The following is a 20,857-nucleotide window of genomic DNA, read 5'->3' as shown; positions in this document are numbered from 1 at the left end:
CGAGGCGCAGGGTGTCTCGCCGGTTCAGCCTCGGCCTCGTGGACCATCGTTGACGCGCATAATGACATCGTGTACTTTTTAACTGCATAAATTTCATATTAAGTTTGACGGTGGACACGTGACGCGGGTCGCAAGAAGCTTCGCTTCCGCTCCTTCGAGGTCTTGTCTACGACGCGGAATTTTTGGGACATCCTGTACGTGGGGCCGAGATTCACGGTGATTGGCTGCGATCTGCGTTTCAAGGATAATAGAGGTCAGTGTGTCTTCAAGGTTCCGAGAAGGTAAAAATATTGACAAAGAGTTCGTAAGCTATATATATTTTCGTCTTCGAACGCGCTGGCCTGGCGATTTTATAAAACCGATGAAGTCACGTTGCGTGGCGTAGTGATCATCCAATCGTGACATCGCATCGAACTGGTAGGCGTGCCGTAGTGATCATCCATAATAATCGTGACATCGCGTTAACTCGACAGAAGCGTCTCTCTCTGCGTCACAGCGACACGTTACTTCTTCGCTGCGACGGGAAGGTGCAACTACGTTTTTCGCCACGAAGGAGTTTCTGTTTTCGACAAGGATGCTGCGTGAGTATATACGCGTATATAAAGGAAGATTCGGTCTCCTAGAAGGGATTTATTTCGACCTCTCCTACTGTACTGCGAGAACTTGGATTCCGCGCAAGTTTTTCCAATTTTTCGGAGCAGCGGCCGGCTTTTTGTTCCCCGTCGTGCGCGAGTATTATAAAAATGAAGAAATTTTTCCGAAGGGTTTTTCAGGAAAATGTCATTGTATTTTTTACAATATATATATGTATACTTTTTCAACTTTTTATACATGTTTCTCGTTTGACTTTCTCGTGCTTTTTATTGTTATGAAGAGAGAGTCCAGGAGGACGCGCAAAATTTGTTTTGCAGACCGAAAACAATTAACAGAGCGTATTTCGGATTATCTTATTGTTCTCTCCCTCTTTTTATGTCTCTTGTTTCCGACTTTTTAATTTTATTTATTACTAACTTAACTTTTAATTCAATTAATTGCATTACGAATTAACTTGTAGCTTAACCAAGTTACATTTTCAAGGCTGTTAACTTTAGCTTAACTTAGTTAACAAAAAAAAAGAGATAACTTACCCAATACTCTGATATACAGATTTATCTTATGCAAAAGGCAGTGAAACTTGTGATCATACCACATATATACCTAACCGACACGCTGTATTTGGTAGATTATTCTAGTCACGTTCGTAAAAGATTTATAGTAGTGCCGGTCGAATATTCTACGAACATAAGATAATTATACAGGGTGAGGAAAAAGTACCGGACCGTTGAAATATCTCGAAAAATATGGAAGATACGGAAAAATCTTTCAGACAAAAGTTGTACGGTTTTAAAAGGGCTATGTAATGGTAAAATTAATTTTCGGAAAAGATAAATTTTTTATGGTTATATGGAGGTCGCTGCAATTTTTTTTAAATGAAACTCCCCATTGTTTATTATACTGTCTTATTCTACTAATTAATATGAACAACTTTTGTCTGAAACATTTTTCCGTATCTCCCATATTTGTCGAGATATTTCACCAGTCCGGTACTTTGTACTCACCCTGTATAAGAATGGCCTATGGAATATTCCAAATATTCTTAGAGAATATTCTTAAAATGGTCATAGGAGTGTCTTGTGCTATGTGGGATGATGGGTCCATTTATACACCCATGGGTAAACCGCTGAGGGCATTGTGGTATATCTACATATTTTGGGCATTACTAGGCACTTTCGGGGCGTTAGTGGGTGTTGTCTGGCCTTGCTTAGTCATTTCAAAGAATCTAAAAAGATAACACAAGATAAAACATGAGAAAGTAAAGTCCACTGGGCATTAGTAGGCGTTGTTGGTGTACGTGATTTTGAGCAGGGGTCATTTAGTTATCGAGAAATTGTTTACTTGGTCGCAATGAACCTAGCAAAAGTGTAACAAAAATATTAAAATGCGATGGAATGTGTTTTTGTTAAAACACTATTTGAAAATTTATTACACAGAATAAGGTAGGATTGACTTTATAAAATTATTATTCTGCTTTTACTTATAGACTATTCTACCTGTTCTTTTTTTTTTATTAATTCTTTTACTATATATATTTTTTAGTTATTTTAGTTATTTTTTAGTTATTTTATGTGCTCTTTAAATATTTTTCAAATTAATCTGTTTTTTTCAAATTAATCTGTTTTAAATATATTTCGCGTATCTTTGGTTAAATTAATTGTATCACGTTTCTTTTTCCTAATTCTAAAATATTAGCAACTGGTACCAATAATTAGTATTTTTAAATGTGTTCATTGCTGTTGATAATAAGGAAAACATTACTTGTTTTTGAAATTGAATGTCTTAGTATGTTTATGTCTGTCCGAAGCATTGAACATAAAACTGATACATAAATGTAAGATTAACGAAGTGGAAAGGTCATCGTCCACTTTATCGAAACCAATATTCCTGAAAACGATGTAGTACTACAAAGAAAATTATTTCACAATTTCGTTTTACTATCGCGCAAGCATGATTATACTGAATTATTAGTTGTATCATGGTATTTGATAAAGTTTAACATAATACATTTTCCTTGAAAAGAGGAATAGAAGAGGGAAAAGGATACGTGAGACCAACAGTCACATTGAAAATGTGACTATATTAATGTATTGTGTTATTTGTAGGAATCGCGTCGATATTCTTGCTTATTGCCGCCACGGAAATCATTGCACACGATTGCGCAGACAAGGACGCGCCATGTCCTACGTTTAAACAAGACACCGACTGGCAGTCGGCCACCTCGGTTTACGATTTCCATGCGAACGACATCCTGGGCAACGATGTCGCACTGGACAAATATCGCGGCCACGTCCTCATCATCGTTAACGTTGCCAGCCAGTGCGGTTTAACGGATGTCAATTACAGGCAACTTCAACAGTTGTACAATAAGTATAGCGAGAAGGAAGGCTTGCGAATTCTTGCGTTTCCTTCTAATCAGTTTGCTGGCCAAGAGCCTGGCACCTCTGAGGAGATACTGGACTTCGTGAAGCAGTACAATGTTACCTTCGATATGTTCGAGAAGATTGACGTAAACGGAGAGGATGCCCATCCGCTGTGGAAGTGGCTGAAGAAGCAGCAAGAGGGTACCATCACCGACGGTATTAAATGGAATTTTACCAAATTTATTGTGAACAAAGAGGGCAAAGCAGTGGAGAGATTCGCTCCGACTACTGAACCGTTAAGCATGGAAGAAACTTTGGAAAAGTACTTTTAAGTTCTTACAACGCTTACCACCTTTTTTATATTCAATTTTTTTTCTATCTGCATATTTCCAATAACTCCCTTTTTTATTTAGTACAGAAATATATATATAGTTACATATACGTAAGTACATAATACTAACAAAGTATGGAAAATTATTTTGTTTCTTTTGATTATATTCCTCCTTTCAAAATATATTTTCTTAAATAATGTGTGGTGTGTGGAAAAGTATATTGTATTAAAAAACGATATAAATAACAATAATAAAATTATTTTATAAATATTAATAGTTTTAGGGTTATTTTTCGTCGAAAATTCACAGATGATATTCAAGTTTATATGCTATATATATATATATATAGCATATAAACTTGAATATCTATATATATATATAATATATACTAGTAAGATACGTAAAATGATTAAATTTTCTTTTTAATGGTCATTAGAAAACTTAATAATCACCTTTTTTTAGTTCCGTTTAGATGAAAGCACCTTCCCGTCAAACTTGGACTATTGCTTTAGAATCTCTTCAAATTTGAGAGTTTAAACCGCGACATTCAATCTGAAAGATTGAAAAAACATTGATGAAATACAAGAATATAATAAAAGAAATGTATAATATTGAAAGAACATATGAATCACATATCACAAAAGTTGGCACAAATTACAACATTTAATTTCAAAAGCTTTATTTATTATAAATCTTCTTTCGCTATCTACACTAGCATGAGAAAGACTATGACTATTTTACCAACGTGACACATACACACGATGATGTATGAATTTTAAATATAATGCACGGATTCCGAATACAATTGCAAATTTATCTACTTATAAAATACTCACGACATCAAATGTACATACGAAGTTTATTGATCATACTTATTATATTTTTTTTAATGTGTGTCGATGTTAAGTTTTTAAAATTGATTCTGTGTTTTAATGAAAAACTGAATCATTCATGATTATCTCTCTTAAACATAATTATTAAATCTCGTTAGTTCTTTACATAGAATTGTAGCTTTTAAAAGTACGTTATTTTATAAATGTCTAACAATACAAATGTAAACTGTACAAATGTAAACAAACTGGACTATTCTATTCACTTAAGTCTTGAGACGGTCGTACGTATGGACGGATTTAATAGATGCATTTTTAAGTACTCTTTAATATAAATAAATACAGATTTAATAAATTATATAAAACTTCAGGCAGTTTCTTTGACGTTCGAATTGATGGTAGCCATTTCGTGGTCTGCTGTAGTTTTGTTTCTTCCGTTGGGTATCGTAACTGCATCTTCACAGGTCTAAGAAAAAGGAACAAATCTCGGTGAAAAAAAATGTACGCCATATGAATATTTTTCCTATAAAACTGGAAGAACTTATTGTAAGATAAATACAACAATGGCCACGTCTTTTAACGTGAGTGCTGAAATAGCATTCAGTATTAGGATGTTAAATTTATCGGCCATACTGATGCATTTATCTCACGCTACGAATATAATAACGATAACAATGAATTACCCATCGTTTCTTGTTGTAATTCTACCTTGTAGGAAGGATTGTCGTATGCTGATGTTGTTTTACGAGGTGATATATCAGCCTTACTACTTGTCCGTCTTTTCATCAGCATCATTAGTAGAATCAAGGTCGATAGTATCGCTAAGGAGGCCACGATGGCCACTATCACTAGCGGGCCATAGTAATCTCCTTCATGCAGAGGAAGCGATGCAAATTTTCCAGCTAAAGAAAAGATTCTCTAATTAATTTTGCGACAAAGCTAAAAGGAGGTGAAATCGTTGGAAAACAATCACGTTAGGGAATGAGAGTATGAAAGAAAATTGCACAATTTATGACTGTGAATTGACAATCACGTATGATGTACACGTCTCGTTTAAGTAGAGTTGAAGGGAGAACTTTCGCAGTGTCATCACGAATTTGATATCGTGCAATCTTCCTCTTTAAAGTTTTATGTGAAACCCTAGAAATGCCTGAAAACTTTTAGGAGCTCCGGATTTTCGGGAGATAATCTCCTGACGGTAGCGGAGAAAATAACACGAAATCTGCATATATCGTTACCTTGCTGAGACACAGTAGCCGGTAAGAGTACACCTGGCTTTGTGACGAAATCCTGCACGTTACTCTTTTTTATTCTGCCGTTCGTCAAATATATTTCAAGCCATAACCGGTACCTAGTGCCAGGTTTTAGGTCACTGATCACAGTCTTGGCGTGAGAGTCTCTCTTGGCGATTTTGAAGGTGCTAGTGTCTTCTTTGCCAGTGTCGCTCTGATAAATCGCGCGATAAATGTTCACGTATTTGTCCTCTGGATAAGGCACGCCGCTCCAGGATACTTCCACGTCCGTCGATTTGATGGTTTTAATCTCAACTTTTACATCAAAGGAGTAGGGATCTGGCTCCATCGACGTGGCCACCTGAATCTGGAATAAATAGTAATTTATTAACAATATTATTCCTTTCTATTATGTCGCTTTATTCCACACGAACGCGTAATGTGAACTGTTAACCATTAATTTTTTTATTCTTATTTTCTGTGAGACGCCCGCCTAGAGCGTAGGGAGGTGCAGGTTCAAACTCTGGCTGAGGTAATATTTTTCGCAATAAATTTTCTGTGTTAAAAACACATCGCCAGTCATGGTCGATTAGAAGCTTAATCATCGTTAGTCATTTACTGGCGCCAAATAATTCTTGATGTTCTTATTTTATGACTGTAAATGAATAATATTTGACGACGTATTCCGCCATCAAAGAAAGTCCCAGAGTTACAAGTATGAAAAGAATTAAGATTACTGGTGTTCAGGCGTCGCCGTCAGTCAAGTAACTTCAATAATTGTTTAAATGTCTTACCGTTTTTTCACTTATTAACTCCGTTAATTGTCCTGGGAACGGTATGAAGTAAATACCGACTTCATACATGGTCGATGGCTTGAGGTTTTCAATTACGTAAGTCGTTACGGCACGATGGATCAGCGGCGTTGCCGCATAAACTTTGCTATCGTATTCTTTATATCTCAGCTGAACGCCGTCTATGAATTGCAATTCGTATTCCGTGAATTTCTTCCACATAACGTTAACCCAGGTTGAATTCGTCCCCGATATTCTAAGTTCAGCGTCAATTGGTATTTGCGGGGGCAGAGTCGGCACCTCCGTGTGTGTGTCCAATGTACGCACGCTGTAAATCTTGCTAGTTGGACTATTGGTCAGGTCCTTCAGTTTCACTGTAATCTTTACTTTGTATTCGGTCATCGGCTTCAGGTCACCCAGCTCAAACTCAAGCTGAGGTGTCGCGATCAAGTCATTAGGAGGCGCAAACACCTGTGCCTTCCACGTGGATGGATCTAAATTCCTATAAGATGAGAAATCTTATTGTTCTAAGCAATCAGAAATATCAAGAACGAATGTTTCGTATTACGATGATGTAGGTGAGAAAAATGGAAGCTGAAAAGTTTTGTCTCTTACTGGGCTCCCTATTTATATCTTTATCAGCCGAACATGTGAAAAATAGCATCTCTAATACTTCGCTACATACGTTTTATCACTGGTGTATCGTAGCTCGACTCTTCCGTGCAATCCCACCAGAACCTGAGGTACGGTAAACACTAGCCGAACGGTATGTTCGTCGAGCGCTTCCAGTATTTGCATCGTGACTTCATTTGAAGGGGACACGGCAGGGAATCCAGCTATACCTCCAGGCAGAGGAAAGCCTGCAGGTACAATGTTATGGTCCAACCCTATAATATATCGAAAAGTTTCTTATATGTACGTAGTAAAAACTAATCTGTATCTCTGTTACAATTCAGAAATATGCGAGAACATATGGTGAGTCTTCTCTGATAATCATCTGCGCCAACGCTTAGTCTTTCTCTTGAATATTTCATTAACGGTTAATTAAAGTTCTCGAAAACTCTGTTCCATATTGTTTGTACTCTCCATCCTATATTTGATATCTTCAGACTAGTTAGAAAGCAGATAGCAATTACTATTAAATTTTACAAGTCCGATACTTAAGAGTCGGTGATGATACCTACAAATATCCGAGGTATGAGATCTCAAGAGTGAGAGAAATTAGATATATCGCAAATTGTATTTAATTAAGTGAATTTTTCAACTGCAAATGAATGTCTTTTAAGAATATTAACGTATGCTCCTTAACGCATGTTCCTTTATAATTACATAGAATTTTCCGTAAGAGATATATCTGGCGTATGTAGCGATTTCCTTATCGAAAAATAAAATAACTTTCCCTGGAGATTAGAACGTAAATAATGTTCGTATTGACCAATTGAAAAGAAATGCAAATTACACGTTGGGGTTGCAATCGGATAGTAACACCTAATTGTTGGACTAATTATGAGTGAATTTTTTACGATGGCATTTAACGTCCGGACCGTCACAGACTATGAAAAAGTGAGCGCGATCGATAATGAGAATATCGTTAACGAGAAACGTTATTGTCACTTTTCAACAAGGAAGATCTCGTTTATCAAACGCAACCGCTAACGCAAATCCTGTACATAATTTTTTCTGATGATCAGGAACGAACCTGACTGACTGGGCGTTTGTGCTGCGAGCGGGTGGTTCAAGTGCGTAAGTCCCGACTGTGGTACGTGAGCGTCTATATGGAGAGGTAGAGTTGGCAGCGGGCCGTTCGGTACATTATGGGGTATAGCTGGCTGTCCGGGATAATGTTGGAAGGGCCCGGGATTGGGATCGTGCTGATTGATGTGCGCTAGTAGCTCTTCGATTTGCTGCGGGGTATTCGGAATGTCGGGCGTGTGAATGTGATAAGTGGTCTGCCCGTTCTCATCTTTTTGCGTAAAGATATGGGGCTTCGTCGTCTTCTTCGGCGCGGTAGGCACCGTCCCGAAGTAAGCGGGTTGCACTCGATTACCGGGCGGCTGTTTCTGACTAGAGATCTGCTGGTGAAGATCGTACAGGCCCGGGTGACCTTGGGGAGGGGTATGATTCAGCTGAATTAGGCCGGGGTGCTGCGAGCTTATCAGGTGATACAATTGCTCCGGCAGAGTCTCATGATCGGGACTTTTTTGACCCTGTTTCGGTCGGTCCGGCAATACCGAGGGTGGTTTGAATTTTTCTGCATCGATAAAGGGACCGCTCGGTGTGGTCTTCTTCTTTGAAACCGTAGGGACAACCACGTTCGGGTCGACCGAATCGGCTTTCAGCGGGATCGAACCCTGATGAGGAAGGCCTATCGCTGAGTTATCGTACTGGTTATTGAAATTGATCGGCGAGTTACTACCTCGATTATTAAAAGAGAATCCTGGATCTGATTTATCCGGATGGGAATGTGACGAAACGAACTGAGCCTGGTCAATTGGACGGTCTTTGTGCGAAGGCGCCCATTTGTTTGGGTTCAATGAACCTATTGCATATTGATTTTCGTTGGCGGGGTACGCGGGCATCGAAGCGGCTTTATCGGGGAACTTATCGGGTGCTAATGGACCAGGGAAATACTGATCAATTATTTCCTTGTGAGGTTTCAACGATTCTACGGGTTTTTTCGAATCGGACTTTGACTTGGATTTTTCCTTCGGGATCGATATCGGCTTTTCGGAGTGAACGGGTAAGTGAAAGATGTCGTCTACATTGAGATGAGTGGATAGAAAGTCGGGACTGTAAGGTCCGCTGTAGGGCACTGTAGGATGTCCTGGATCCATAGGATAGTGGGGAGGTCCGTGAGTAGTAGTGTCCGTTTGGGTCTGATCGGTTTTCGGGTCTTCCGAGAAGGGAGAAGTACCGTGCTCCGGTTCCTGGCTGGGCTTGAGCATTTCCGACTTGTTATTCGGTCTTTTGATATTGTCAATCGTTTGCCGATCAAACGTGTTTGTGGCTAAGGGGCCGGGATACGCGGTCGTCACGTTCACTCCTGCAATAAGTAAAGTCCATTGTCACAGAGATTGTCAGTGATCGGTCACGAGTTGTCCGGGGTCCATGCATATTTACAGCGGGATCCAATTCAAACTTTCCAAGCGCAGCCACGGCCACATGAAGCATGCATTTACAGCTTTGCTTTCATTTGGTTATTGCATTGTCAATGCGAAGTATGTACAAGGAAAAATAAGGGTCGGCAAATGTAAATCCCGGAGTGGAATATACCGGGAGCATGTAACCTGAAGCTGTTAACATATCGCAATACAATAAAACAAAGTGCAACCCTAAATATAGAAATTACACAAAAATGTACTCATATTGTGAGTGCACTCGCCACAATCTATTTGTGCTTCAGCTTTCTATTTACATCAGATTACATTGCGTTCTTTTAGGTGTAACCGTACAAGATGCATTTTTGTATTACAATACTATAAAATGATTTGCATTTCTGAATGTATATTTGCAACTTTATAAGAGATTGCAATTATTAAAATTTTTTATTTATATCATGAGTGAAAACTAACACATATTTATTGAACATGAATATTATAATATTGTAGAAAAGCGACAATGACTCCTATGTTTATGTTCGACTTTATATATTTTTATCATTTTGAAAACTGTTGGAAATAATATCAGTCCTATTATGCATTGACATGATCAAGGAAGAATGGCGATTTTGTAATTTTCTTTTTTCCTAATTGTAAGACCTAATGTTAAAATTTCATTGGCCTAATTAGATCTGTTCGTTTACAGAGGAAACAATCAACTTTTTGTTGAGTTGCTGAATAATCGCGTTAAACTTTTATAGATTAAAACCGAAATAGGGACGGGAAATGATTATCCTGTTTGAATCTTATATATGTATAAGTTAATAGACTATGGCAGAGAAAGCGGCCTCTCAATGTTTCTTAAAATATACAATTAAGATATGTAATTAATTAATGAAATCAGTAGATCGCTTATTCATTTACATTATGGATATGCACAACAATGTCTTAATAAATGCTATTCATTTTTTTATTTATTTGACGTATCCAGTAAAGTGGAAATTTATCTGAATTATTGCAAAGTATATTTTGTCCAACATACAATTATCAATGTTTTTTGCGAACGTTATCTCTATATTTCCTCTATATTTTCCTAAATGTTTTGCGGTCAATTAAAAAGCTTATTATATATTTTGAAAATAATAATTCCAATTACGTTCTGAAAGTAACAGCTAGAAATATTTGTTGGTTTTGAGGCCTAAATAAGGTAGATGACGATTTAACGATTCACGGCTAAGTCAGTAATAGTAATGGTCTAAAACCACAGTTAGTATAATATCTTATTCAGAATGTTTTCAATCATGATTTTACGAAGAATTGCCTTTTGCAGATGTATCCCTGTAGACACGTATCTCTCGATATCCCTCGATGAAAAATGTGACATAATAATGATTTTTACAATGGACTTGTTGATTGGTACAGTAGTTCTTAACTTTTTCTTTGATATTCTTTAATTTCAATGTAAAAAAAAATGTATTTTCACATCCTATAATAAAAGTTTTAATATTTATTTCAAAATATTTATTTCAAATATAGACTGAACAACTTCGAGGATAAGCAGATATTAATAATAAAAACTTGTCTAAATCTAAATGATAGGGATTATGTTCCTTTAAACGTATATGTACGTCAGTAACAGAAGAAAAATTCAATTAAGATTCATGACAAGTTAAATATGTCACACAATATCTTCCATTCCGAATATTGCGTGCATTCTTATAGGAGTTAAGAACCACTCGACGGACTAGGATATTGAGGAATATGTATTTTGTTTTCATCTAAACTGCTATATTTACCTGACAGTTGTGACGAAGGATGACCGCAGGTCCACTGCGTGCAGCACGGGTTAGTAGGTACCTGCATCAAGGTTGCTTGATGAGGTGGGCATGGCAAATTGGCAGGCGGCAGAGCTGGTACGAATTTGCAAGCAGCGCGACAGGACACATTGCCCATATCGCAATAACAACGCCTCTCGCAGCCGGTGACGTTCGACGGTAACTCGCTCCCATTGTCGTACGTGACTCCTTCATAATTGCAAGAGCCGTTGATCCTACAGCGCAGCTCCTAGAAGTCGCCAATATGATTATCGTGAGGATACATGTGCAACATCTACTAAAACAGTTATTTAAATATAAATATACACAGATTCCATGAACATTTGGAGTTTCTTTTGTCTTAAAACTTTTTATTTGTGTATAAATATATTCTTCATCGCAATGTTACAATTTTTACTCGGAACATTTATACAGTGTATCTCTTCGGAGATATTTATGTATATGTATGTATTTTCCAGTTTAATTTAATACATATTTTATGATGTAAATATTCTTGATGTAGGAGAAAGTAGGATGAAACGTAGTAAAATATTCACTTACTTTTATGAGAAATAGGAAAATGCGAAAATAAACCTGGATCTTTTTAATCAGTTAATTATCTTTGAAAGAGATATATTTTTATATATTTTTAATAAAGTCATTTCAGGTATTCGAATTTGAATAGAATCAATTAATTTTCTATGACAAAATAATGATCTATGATTTTGTCTATTCACATATGTAGCTATAAGAAATAAATTCGAGAAGTAGAATCGTATTCTCTTGTCGAATAAAATAGAATTTTTTAATTTTAAAATCAGAAAGTATTCGTAAATACTATAATTATAATTAATTCTAAGAAAATTCTATAATTATAATTAATAAGCAGTACATCTGAATGTTCTCCACGAAAATAGCCAGACATCCGGTATCTGATTTACTTATTACCAATTTTTTTTGCATGCCTCTCGTTATAAAAGAATAAGTGGATAAAAATTCTAACTTGGTGAAAGAAGCTTTCACAAGCTGTACCTGGGGACAGCAGTGCGGTGGTTTTGGGACGAAATCTGGTGGAACTGTCTCCCAATCTATACAGTGACGATCCAACAAGGCCAGTCCAAAGTCCGTAGGACACTCTATCGTAGCGCACTCAGTTTTTCCCTCGTCTGTGCAACTGCAGACAGAGAGACACTCATCGTACCAGCTTGTACCAATTTCATACGATTTTCCTCTGTAATTGCAGGTATCCTTGTTGGATATTTTCTCCGAAATATTCGTCTTCACCACTTCGGCTGGCAAGGACACCTGTATGGCCGGCCCAGTACGACTTCCTTCTGCTATTCGAACGTAATACGTATGCGCAGGCTCCAAACTCGAAACTATACCATCTGCAAATATATATAAGTAAGTAATTTTTGTCATTTTCATCGCGTGGTTTTTCATCTTTTGCCGTAGCGACAGTATCCTATAATTCAACATATCGACAAAAAAAACCATTTTAGATGTCTATATAATGGAAATTTATAACGAAACATAGATTATCGGTACTTGAACTCATGAAGCGCATTATTTCAATTGTCCAGCGTCACTATTAATTTACGTGAGACAAGAGGGGCCTGAATAATTTAGTGATCAAAGCGGTCGCGATACGCTAGGTTCTGAAGTGAGTTTGCAGGCCACAAATCACCCACAATCGATACTTCTCTCGCTCAAACAGCTAGAATAACAGTTAATAAAAGCTTCTTAATTTTTTTCAATAAATTTTATCTACCTTTATCGGGATTCTGTTGTCTCCATACATGATTGTCCTGCGAGAGCTCTATGGTAATATCTTGAGGATTCTTCGCGGATAATTTCAGTTTAATCGCAGTCGAATTCAATACCTTCGCGTCCATTAATTGCACGCTCAGGTCGGTGGAATTTTCCAGTTTGAACTCGTGATCGGCCAAAGTAACGTCGCAAAGTGTAACCGTGCAGCAGTGATCACTAAAGATCGAAATAACTGGCTATTATCTTGCTCATAAATTATTTAATTTGCGACCGTTAATTTCATCCGTTGAAGAAAGTTATACCTGGGATCGGGTAATGCGACGCAGCGATCGTGCTGCTTAGCTATGGTATCGTTCGGCGGACACTTGGGCCTGGGCTGACACTTCAAGTTGCCGCCAGCCTCGCAAATGCACACTCTGGTGCAACCATCTTCGATACGTTGTCCTCTAGCTACTGTATTGTTGCCGAACACACACGCCTCGTTTGCTTCAGTAGCTGTATCAAATATATTTTTCTATCAATTCAACAGCTTCTTTAATAGGAAAGTAAGTTATCACAGATATTCTAAGAAATAAGTTGGATTAAAATAAACTATAAATATAGCCGGTGCCATTTGTGATGTCGCTGATAAATCGTATGTGGTGTAATCTCAAACAGTGAAGTATGATTTTCCCCATTCTATTTACGACAACAGATAATACGCAAATCCAAACGTTAATGAGCGCTGATAAATGAATTAAGAGTCAAGGAGTTTAATGTAAGAATGTAATCTGGCGAGTCGATCTGTGAAATTCATTCGTGCGTTACTTCATGTCTGATAGGTGGACGAATACGAACAAATTGTGAGTCGTAAATTTCTGCACTTCAATCTGAAAACTGTCAAATTTTGAAAATACAAAGAGACGCACCTGAATCCGCAGGACAGAGAACAAGGGCACAACATGGTTCCTCAGCATCCAGTTTTTCCTGGCACAAAGGATCCTTCAACTGTCTGCCCGCTCTAACGTAAGGGTGGCTGCATAATGGCTGACACTCCATGACTCCACTTTCGGAACATACGCACTTTTCCTCGCAGTCTCGCACAACTTTTTCACCCGCTGAATAAGTGCGATTTCCGTGGATACACACTGACGCTTTTGGAAGTAATGTCGAGGAAATGTTTATGGCAGCTTTATTGTGCGGCACGATGTACTCTCCGCCTGGAAACAACCGATCGGATTGTTTAGGTCTTTAGACTCTCCTATATTTTGGAAATGATCTCCAAAACTTATCTTTTCTAGCGTAATTAAAATAAAAGACAATTTTGAAACTTAAATTCACAAAATCAAACATTTTTTACCGAGTCTTCATTTTTTATTGAATAGAGGTTTCTAAATTCTGCGCAATTTTAGTAATTTATATAAATTTTATTCATTGTTTTACTAGCCGTTTTGGGAGCAATAAATTTTACTTGGTCGTTTTTTAAAATTTGGTTTACTTACATAAATTATATGTGAGTGTTTAAACCCTAATATATGCAGCAAAGATCTAATATTATCTTCTACGTGATTGTAAATTTATTCAATATGAATCTTTTTGTAACTTAATATTTTGTCCAAAAAATGTATTTCACATCAATGGGCAAAATTAAATTTTAATATGGAGATACATTTTATACATATACAATTTGATAATTCTCTCGAATGTAACTTTTTTCCCACGTCAACTATAGCAAAATCGATGTCTATCGTTCATGCCTCCACGATGCTCACCTTCGACTTCTTTGTCGTCCTCGTCCATGCTGATGTCACTGAGATCCGTGATATTAGCGTGCAACGAGTTCGTTGGCTCCGAGGCGGTGACGTTTAAGGCTCTGCCTCTCGATGACGTTGTTTCTTCCGTCACTTGAGCCCCCACTGCGCTGCTCGTCGTACCCTGGACAGCAAGACTGCTCGATGGCGTCGTCTTGGGCACAGCGACTATCGGTGCTCCGTGAAGAAGAAACGGAATCGTCACTCCCGTAGCGTCCAAAGATTTCATCATCGATGAAGATTGGTCGATTTTCATCGAGGTCGTCGTGGGTGAAATCGATGACGTCATCGGAGCGTCGGAATCTACAACCCTCCTCGCCTCGTCATCCTTGACGACGGGTTTTTGGTACTTCTGATCGCCTTTGACCTTAAAGTCTATCACGGTCTTTTTCTTAGCTTCAGTCGTGGCCTTGACGTCAGCTTCTTTTGTTGGATACACACTTCTCGATTCTGTTGTATCATTTCGCCATTCTGTACGAAGGGGCTGCACCCCTAGAGTATCTTCGCCATTGGTACCTATGAGGGCAAAAGAAATACGACGCTTAAGAGATTCAGGTATCTAGTAAAATTATTATAGTCGACACTTTACTTCTTTAAAATTTATTGACTCTCAATACATGTGAAAATTATAGGAAACTATAGGAATAGAAAAATCTTGTCAAGAAATGGCAGCAATTCTAGCAACACATTCGGACTTATTATTGTCGAGAAGACTCAATCAAATATTTTTATACAATATTTATAAAAATATGTATTTTTACTGTTGCAAGATTGCATATATTTTCAGGAGTTTTTTTCATAGAACATATCATAAACATCGTAAAATATGATTACAAAATCGAGATTCAAATATGCTTGCTATATTAGAAAATGTTTGAACAAAGAGAAGTTTCTAAGAATACTAGCGACTTGAAATTTTTGCCGGATCTCACAGTTTTCTCGCTTGTAGTTTTGTAGGATTAAGAGAGAGAGAGAGATGCCCAAATCGAACAATAATAAGTCCGAATGAAATCTAAAACTTAAAGACACTCGTCAACCGAGTTTAAACCACAATGTTTGGGATTTTTAAACAATATTTTAGATATTTGTGTCATTTAAAGGGATTATGTATTATATATGTATGTAGATATGTCTCATTGGATTGTGCATATGTTGCAATTGCAACAACCGAAGGTAACTACTATCTCTCGAAGTTATATAAATGACTAATATAATCTTTATTCAATTATTAATGAGAATGCTCTGTTCCTAAGCTAGATCGACACTCATGGGCGGCAAGATACAAAAATTTAATATAGCGATAAATTAATAATTTAATAATTTTTTTTATTGAAAATGCATAAAATTTGTATATTTATATGCATGTAATATTTTTCTCTCATTATCCATTTATCCTTCTTATATTATGCAGTATCGTAATTTAGTTCTTGACTTCTTTGAGCTTTCAATAAGACAAGACAAGTATATTAAAGTTACAGATTTTCTTGCCTTTAATTTTGAAATTGAATCGATGATTTTTATAAAATTAGCTTTTTTCGATTTTGATAATAAATCAACAATAATTGTCTTTCCAAATATGTTTGTATCGCATTGATTTTTAATTTATCGTACTTCTATGCTTGCAATTTACCATCGATTAACGTAAAAAAATCATTTACTATTAGAAATATAATTTAATTTTTTATGAGCTATTACTTTTACTTAATTTATTACTATATTACTAATCTTATTTTTTATTTTGGGAACAACACTCGCATATGCAATTGCCTCATCGATCGTACCTCTCTCATCGTACTACATACAATTTTGCATTTACTTACATATTTATCACATTTACATATATTTATTTTATTATTATATATTTCACTTATGCTATACAAGAAATAATTTTAATAACTATGCTTGGAACGTTAAACCGTGGGTAATTTGCCTAGCAACGTGCGCAAAAGGAACGGGGATATTAATGACGGGGCGCAGCAGTATACGTACACAATAAATGCGCTGGAAATTACATTCGAGCACGTGACTTAATCCGCCCGTTACATTACTGCATAATATAATGTGTACGTTATACGATCATATTATATATGGAAACACGAGCGAGCTAACTTAGGCGAGTCGGAGACTTTTCGTGTCTATAGTCCTGGCTGCATCAGAGAAAGTGCACGCGCGACTTGAATGTAAAAGTTCGAAAGGAGGAAATTAAATAAAGTTTACAATGTACTTTAATTACTTATAAAAATTAAATTTCCATAAGAAAATTCACAATTATTATATTAAATGAAAAACTAACAGTGAATTTGATTTAAAACTTTAATTAAATTTTTTAAAATAAAATATATAATCAAACACAACTTGTTTTAATTTTGTCAAATTTGATTTATAATGTACTGTAATATACAGGGTGAGTAAAAAGTACCGGACCGGTGAAATATCTCGGAAAATATGGGAGATATGGAAAAATGTTTCAGATACCTGAACTTTGTCAACTCATATCTCGAAAAGTACTTAATCAAAAAGTGTTTGCCTATGGTGTTTTGAAAAGGACTTGAGGTCAGCTACAAGAGTATGTAATCAGAAGTAGGGAGTTCCATTTAAAAAAATAGCGGTGACCTCCATATGACCATAAAAAATTAATTTTTTTCGAAAATTGATTTTACCATTACATAGCCCTTTTAAAACCGTACAACTTTTGTCTGAAATATTTTTCCGTATCTCCCATATTTTTCGAGATATTTCACCGGTCCGGTACTTTTTACTTACCCTGTATACAAAAGTTCTGACTAAGAAAACATTCGAATTAAATTCTATTTTAAATAAGATCAAATATTTTATATTTAGACTTGAGTTTTCTTTATTAAAAAAATATATTAAAAAGTAATTTTAGTTTACCTGTAAAAGTTGTAAATTTTCTTCTCGAGGTGTTAATAAATAAAATCATAAAAAAGATTGAGGATTTAAGTAGCAAATAAAAAAAATTTTAAGTTACTTTAAACGGTTTTTAATTTAATTATCATGTGTAAAACAATAAGCATTAATTTTTCTAACTTCCATAAAACGAGTATTTCATAAGTCACACGTAACGCCAGAACGAAAGGAAGAAATATCGGATCTAACAATATTTATATTGACAATGAGTAAATATTTCCAAATAAGAACGTTAAATCTAGCAAGCGTTTTTTGAGAAACTCTCCTTCCGCGAGCGCGCGCACTTACAATTACATTACCAATTTATTATAAGTATTTGGTAATAGCCAAACGTTTCTAATTATATTTTCGAGTGGAATATTTGGTAACTCTTATCGTACTAGGAACGGTGAATTGTAACGGTTCAACCGGTCCGCACGAATGCGGTATTCATCACGAAGATACACCTGACGTGTTCGACTAACAGATTCTACTTTATAAGGACGCTGTAAGTAGGCGGCGATCTCCTTTCTACGGTTAACCCATCTTTTTAACCACTCTCCGGCCAATTTGCAGACGACCTTTTCATAGCAAAAAAATGTCAACAGCTTTATTGCACTTTATTAATTTTTAACGGTGTGTATCTTTGTGTACATCCTCTTTGAATTAATAAATTAGTATAATTATACATGACTATTATATTAGCTGAAGTAATGTCTAAGGTTTAAAAGTTAGTAAAAAATATCTGAAGATCTACATTAACCACGAATGCTTATTTTCTTGTTGAAAAAGGTCGATTCTGCGAATGTCATAAAATTTTTAAGTGTAATAAAAAACGAACATTTGACAATTTTGATCATATTACAGCAATCTTCGAAAATAATGTACGTTTTGAAATTTAGCCAAATACAGATCTGAAAATAATTTTTTTGGACGCACATCGAAAATGACGCTAAAGTTGTTAAAAATGTTAAAACTTTTTGCAGCATTCTGCGTGATTGCATGATAATTTTTTATGGCCCAAGAAAGTTACCTTTAACTCTGTATCTAGCGAAATTTTTAGACGTTTCAGCGAAACTGTTCTACCCGTGATATAATACATCTCTAGTGTACTGCATGTATTGGGCTAATTTATTTATCGCATGCATGTTTCCTCCTGTCACTCTGCAACCGAAGGAGAAAAGAGAAACGAACGCGATGATCGATATCTGATAGAAGTGCATCTGATTGATATCTAGTTCGATATTTGTTAAGCGGACTTTAATATTTTACATGTTTTCAATATGATATGTTATTAATAAATCGTACAATATTTATATTTTACTTATTCTGAATAAGATACATCGATTCAGAAAGCTGAAGTTATTCGTAGTTAACTTTCATCGAATAAGAATGGTATGCAATTACATCGAGTGACCGATATAAATACGAATGAATGTCTCGCAAAGCAGACTGTCGCCATTGCGAGTTATTCGCAGAAAAACCGCACAAGTATACTAGAACTGATTTGCTTTAATCAGTTGGATCTGACGCGCATGCCGCAAGAGAGCCTGGGAAATCCGGGCGCCTCTCCTGCGGTCGTTAAAGTCTCCGGCTGCGTCACGCAATCCTACGCGTTTCATTCACCGCTTTAATGAACGCGCGTTATATTATTACGCAAATGAAATAAAGCGCATGTCGGGTGAGCGCCTCGTTTGAAATTAAAGAAGGAAAATATAAGGAAATTTACGAAAACTTTCGTTTCTCTTGTTATCTGCAGTATTTACATCCTCACTCGCGTAACGCAAATATTTGAGGGACGATGTAAAAAATCTAAAGAAACTTTTCGGAGAAAGCTAAATTTTTATACCTCGCCTTGGAATTTTTTATCATTTTTCAAAGTTGTCTCTTTAGAATTTACGTGAACAATAATATAAACAACGAGGAAGGTGTTTTCTCACGATTCTTGTATGAAGAACAATGGCATTGTTTAGTGATATTGCCTGTACTAACAATGATAATTTTCTCTGCGGTAGCAATAATAATTGTCGTAGCATGAGTAGTTGGGGTGCTTTTGGAGAACTTTTCCTGCTTACGGAATATGATTTTTAAATATTTCCGCATTAAAATTTTCTGTCCTTTTTTTCTTATTGTTAGTAATATGCAATACGAGATACTTCCTGCCATCAGGACGGAGCTTATTCCCGAGGGAAGCTTACCGGGTGTCGTGGTGACTCGCGTTTCAGCACTGGCGGCTGTCAAGGAAAAGGTGACCCCGCCTAAGAGGCAGAGACCCAGCAGGAAACATCTTTCCTGGATACGCATCCTACCGCATTCTTCTGCACAGACGTATAACACGTAAACACTCGCTCGTTCACGCGCGCACTCCACTAATTTGTCGACGAGAGGAACCGGAGGCGGATGAAGAAGGGAAAATCCAAGTCCACGTCCTCCTCGGCAAGGAGCTGCTGTCCGCGACCAGCAACGCGTGAACCAACAACGCGGGAACAACGGACAGTCCGTGGCTGACTGAAACGAGTTTCAGAGTCCAGGATGGCGAGGAGAGAAAGAGAGAAAGAGAGAACGGTCCACTTCGTATGTGCGTATGTATGTGAAGGGGGCTGAGAAGGAGAAGGAGAGAGGAGGAGAGAGAAGAAGAGAGAGGAGAGAGAGAAAGAGGAATTTGTAGAGTTCGTAGTTCTCGAAACACTGTCGGGGACGACGGGGACACCGCTGAAAGCACGCGTGCACGGTGACCGATCGACTGGCCGCTCTCTCTCGTTTCGTTGGCGATCCGTGCCGAGGCCGGAGCTGTAGTGCAGGCAGCACGGCGGTGAACGGGATTCGCCGTCGCCGACGAGCCTCGCATTGGCCTATACCTCTTCTTCGTGTGCGTCTTCCACCATAAGCGCGGGTCCGGGCCGCGTTAGCCTTGCTACAGGTCGTAGACACTTGCACTAGGCGCCATATAAATGCCTCAGCCTTAGTACGCCAGATACGTTTCCCGAAGGCATTTACAAAAATGCTGCACCGTATTTAGAAATCAGAAATCGCGTCTGTTGGGAAGAATCGCTGGACAATCAGCGACGACAAGAATAATAAAGCGCGTCACATTTACAGCGTAAATAGCAATAAATAAGTAATAACTAAATAAAAGTTACGTCTGAGAACTAGCTCGGTTCATTTAGCTACATTTTATTTCCATTGATTTTCAATGAATCAGCCATTGAATTGAATCAGTGTTGAACGCAAATTTGTAGAGAAAAGAGTTTTATCTCGTAACTTAATTTTCAATATAAAATAAGTTTCATCAACTCTAATATTTTTATAATTCAAAACGGTTATAAAAGCTCTACG

The 20,857-nt window shown here is 36.9% G+C and overlaps 2 protein-coding genes across 3 annotated transcripts; one reads left to right on the top strand and one right to left on the bottom strand.

The window, feature by feature from the left end:
* Positions 1 to 112: 112 nt before the first annotated feature.
* LOC105566065 (probable phospholipid hydroperoxide glutathione peroxidase) lies at positions 113 to 3,488 on the top strand. 2 transcript variants are annotated; one of them, XM_012019779.1, is made up of 3 exons: positions 113 to 253; positions 474 to 581; positions 2,700 to 3,488. In XM_012019779.1, the coding sequence occupies exons 2-3, from the start codon at positions 575 to 577 to the stop codon at positions 3,287 to 3,289; spliced, it is 597 nt and encodes a 198-aa protein (XP_011875169.1). In that variant the 5' UTR covers positions 113 to 253; positions 474 to 574; the 3' UTR covers positions 3,290 to 3,488. The 2 variants fall into 2 exon arrangements, with proteins under 2 accessions (XP_011875169.1, XP_011875170.1); XM_012019780.1 differs by having other exon boundaries at positions 236 to 281.
* A 939-nt stretch (positions 3,489 to 4,427) lies between these two features.
* Positions 4,428 to 20,760, bottom strand: LOC105566063 (putative epidermal cell surface receptor). Its single transcript, XM_012019777.1, has 13 exons — positions 19,720 to 20,760; positions 14,576 to 15,130; positions 13,733 to 14,023; positions 13,127 to 13,319; positions 12,826 to 13,040; positions 12,087 to 12,442; positions 11,037 to 11,304; positions 7,842 to 9,185; positions 6,828 to 7,029; positions 6,146 to 6,644; positions 5,358 to 5,718; positions 4,828 to 5,021; positions 4,428 to 4,585 (listed from the first exon to the last, which is right to left on the bottom strand). The coding sequence occupies exons 1-13, from the start codon at positions 19,823 to 19,825 to the stop codon at positions 4,487 to 4,489; spliced, it is 4,683 nt and encodes a 1,560-aa protein (XP_011875167.1). The 5' UTR covers positions 19,826 to 20,760; the 3' UTR covers positions 4,428 to 4,486.
* Positions 20,761 to 20,857: the final 97 nt, after the last annotated feature.

The sequence above is a fragment of the Vollenhovia emeryi genome, unplaced genomic scaffold (genome assembly GCF_000949405.1).
Source record: "Vollenhovia emeryi isolate VEMERY1.0 unplaced genomic scaffold, V.emery_V1.0 DF939147.1, whole genome shotgun sequence".
In the NCBI taxonomy this organism is placed as follows: Eukaryota; Metazoa; Arthropoda; class Insecta; order Hymenoptera; family Formicidae; genus Vollenhovia; species Vollenhovia emeryi.
Note: the sequence above shows the minus strand (reverse complement) of the source record. Positions and strands in the feature narration are given on the sequence as shown.